Raw genomic sequence first — 2252 nt, 5'->3', positions numbered from 1 at the left:
GTTTTCTTATATCTACCTATATTGTACTCAACGCGTAGGAATGGGTTACTCAGCATTATTCGCTGACAGCTGTTACACCATATGTTTTTCAGGTACTGGCCAGTAGCTTTGGAGTGCGCTAGACGGATTCGTGAACTTAGCTTTAGATAGTCCTAGCTTTAGTTTCGATGGCCTGTGCGCCTTGGTTGTATTTGGATATTGATTGTGGATTAAGCTTTGTTTAGTTAGTTTAGCCTGTGCATCTAGGTTCTAAAGCTTAGATGTGGCATAGCACCCCGATACTTATGTTTTAGCTTCCGCTCTGTTTGGGTATTAATGATAGATTCGCCTTTATTTCATAAGTTTTAAATGTTTTAAAATAGCCTGAAAATTAGAAGTGTTACAGTTGGTATCAGAGCTTAAGTTCGACCCTAGGATAATGCCTTTAAGATAAGACTTTAGGATATTAAGCTTGAACTCTAGGTGTTTAAGTACTTAGGACTTATGAATCTTAGGATGCGCAGTGAGATTGTGAGTTTATTTATCGCTTTCTGCTTAGTTTTCTTTTGACTTGCTCGTTGCTTAGTTTAAAAGTTCTTGTAGCTAAGGCACCAGGTAAGGGTTCCTGTTCCTCACCTACATCTATGACCGATGTTAACCCTGTAGAATTTGAAATGGCACCACTAAGAAACCGTGCAAGGACTCCCGAGACACTCGTTAACGACCCACTAGCCCAGAACCTGCAACAATTGACTCTGATCGCCCAGACACTGAGAAACGTCATCCTAAACAACAACAACAGTCCGCCACTGAACGAGAACCACGATGCAGCTTGCCAAGTATCCAGCCACCGTCCTCCTACCTTCGCCGGGGAAGAGGATCCTACGACACTCGAAGAATGGATCCGAACGTTCGATAAGATCTTCGAAGTAGTGGGTTGCCCGGAGGAACGTCGTGTCGAACTGGCGACATTCTACTTTGAACACGAGGCTGACTTATGGTGGTTCCACGAAAGTCCGGCCTTTAGACAAGAACCGGGTTTCAACTGGGAAACCTTAAAGACCAAGTTGCGAGAAAGCTTTTACCCCGCACACGTAAGATCAGCAATGTACGAAGAGTTCCTTCACCTAAAACAGGGACTCGCTACAGTAGTGGAATACCACAAGAGATTCCTAGAATTGACTCGTTTAGCACAGATGTTGGTACCTACGGAGGCGACTAAAGTAGACAAATTCGTTGCTGGGCTCAACTTTGACGCTAGGAAGGCCTTAACCGTGAGCAAACCTAGAACCCTCAACGAAGCCTATGCTAGCGCCGCCAACCTCTATTGATCCAACTGTTACAACGGGGAGTCCAGGAACAAGTGAAGAGGAGGAATGACGGGAGCGGGGGCCCTAACTTCAAGAGGGCAAGAGGTGATTCCAACGTAAAGACAACTCATCGGCAAGCCCAATGTAACACCCCGTGTTACGGCCTTCAATCCCGGATTAATTATTTAATTAATCTCGTTAATAATAATTAAATATGATTTAGTTTTGTTGGGTTTCCCTTTAAATAATTAATATGGTCCACCATGAATCGTGGACCCTTGCCTAAACTAGAGTTTTAAGCCTATTAGGAATAAAAAGAGTAAATCTTTTACTAGTCAGATTCCAATTAGGAATCCTAGACCTATACATCTATTAGGAATAAAGAAATTAGGCATTTACTATTCAGATTATGATTAGGAATCTTGATTCTATAAATAGGAGATTAGAAAGCAATTATAATCTTCACCACCCATAATTATATTACACAAAAATATTCCCGGGAGATCCCCCACCACCAAGCCTAGGGAGACCAATCAGATGGAAATCTTAGAGAAGAACCTTAGTATCCAAGGATTCTGATTAAGGCTAAGAGTTAACCCATGTCTCAACAAAACCTATTTTCTTTGCTATAATCTCCTTCTTTGGCTCCTTCTATATGCTTGTGTCTTGATGAAATCTTCTATGATAATTATGATATGATCTTGATGATAGATGAGATGATTTTATGTGTGATCTTGATAATCTTGATGATGATAAGAGGATCTTGATGATTGTGTGATATTCTTGATAAATCTTGATGTTTCTTGACATTAAAGATGAACTATGATCTTGATAATTTAAATATGATTAGAGCCCTAGGTTGAATCGTGAATTTCGTATTGGGATATTCTTGGTATATTTGGGTGGGAATTCACATGTTCGGGTGTTGATTATGTCTAGAAGTCATGATAGGATGTGTTCTAT

The 2252-nt window shown here is 40.7% G+C and overlaps 1 protein-coding gene across 1 annotated transcript; it reads left to right on the top strand.

Moving 5' to 3' along the window:
• Positions 1-623: 623 nt before the first annotated feature.
• Positions 624-1310, top strand: LOC109172806. The gene has a single exon (XM_019322033.1). The coding sequence runs from the start codon at positions 624-626 to the stop codon at positions 1308-1310; it is 687 nt and encodes a 228-aa protein (XP_019177578.1).
• The last annotated feature ends 942 nt before the right edge of the window (positions 1311-2252 follow it).

Source organism: Ipomoea nil, unplaced genomic scaffold, assembly GCF_001879475.1.
Source record: "Ipomoea nil cultivar Tokyo-kokei standard unplaced genomic scaffold, Asagao_1.1 scaffold0429, whole genome shotgun sequence".
In the NCBI taxonomy this organism is placed as follows: Eukaryota; Viridiplantae; Streptophyta; class Magnoliopsida; order Solanales; family Convolvulaceae; genus Ipomoea; species Ipomoea nil.
Note: the sequence above shows the minus strand (reverse complement) of the source record. Positions and strands in the feature narration are given on the sequence as shown.

Excerpts from the sequence above, each read along its gene's own strand:
- LOC109172806 (XM_019322033.1), top strand. The coding sequence starts at position 624 with ATGACCGATGTTAACCCTGTAGAATTTGAAATGGCACCACTAAGAAAC.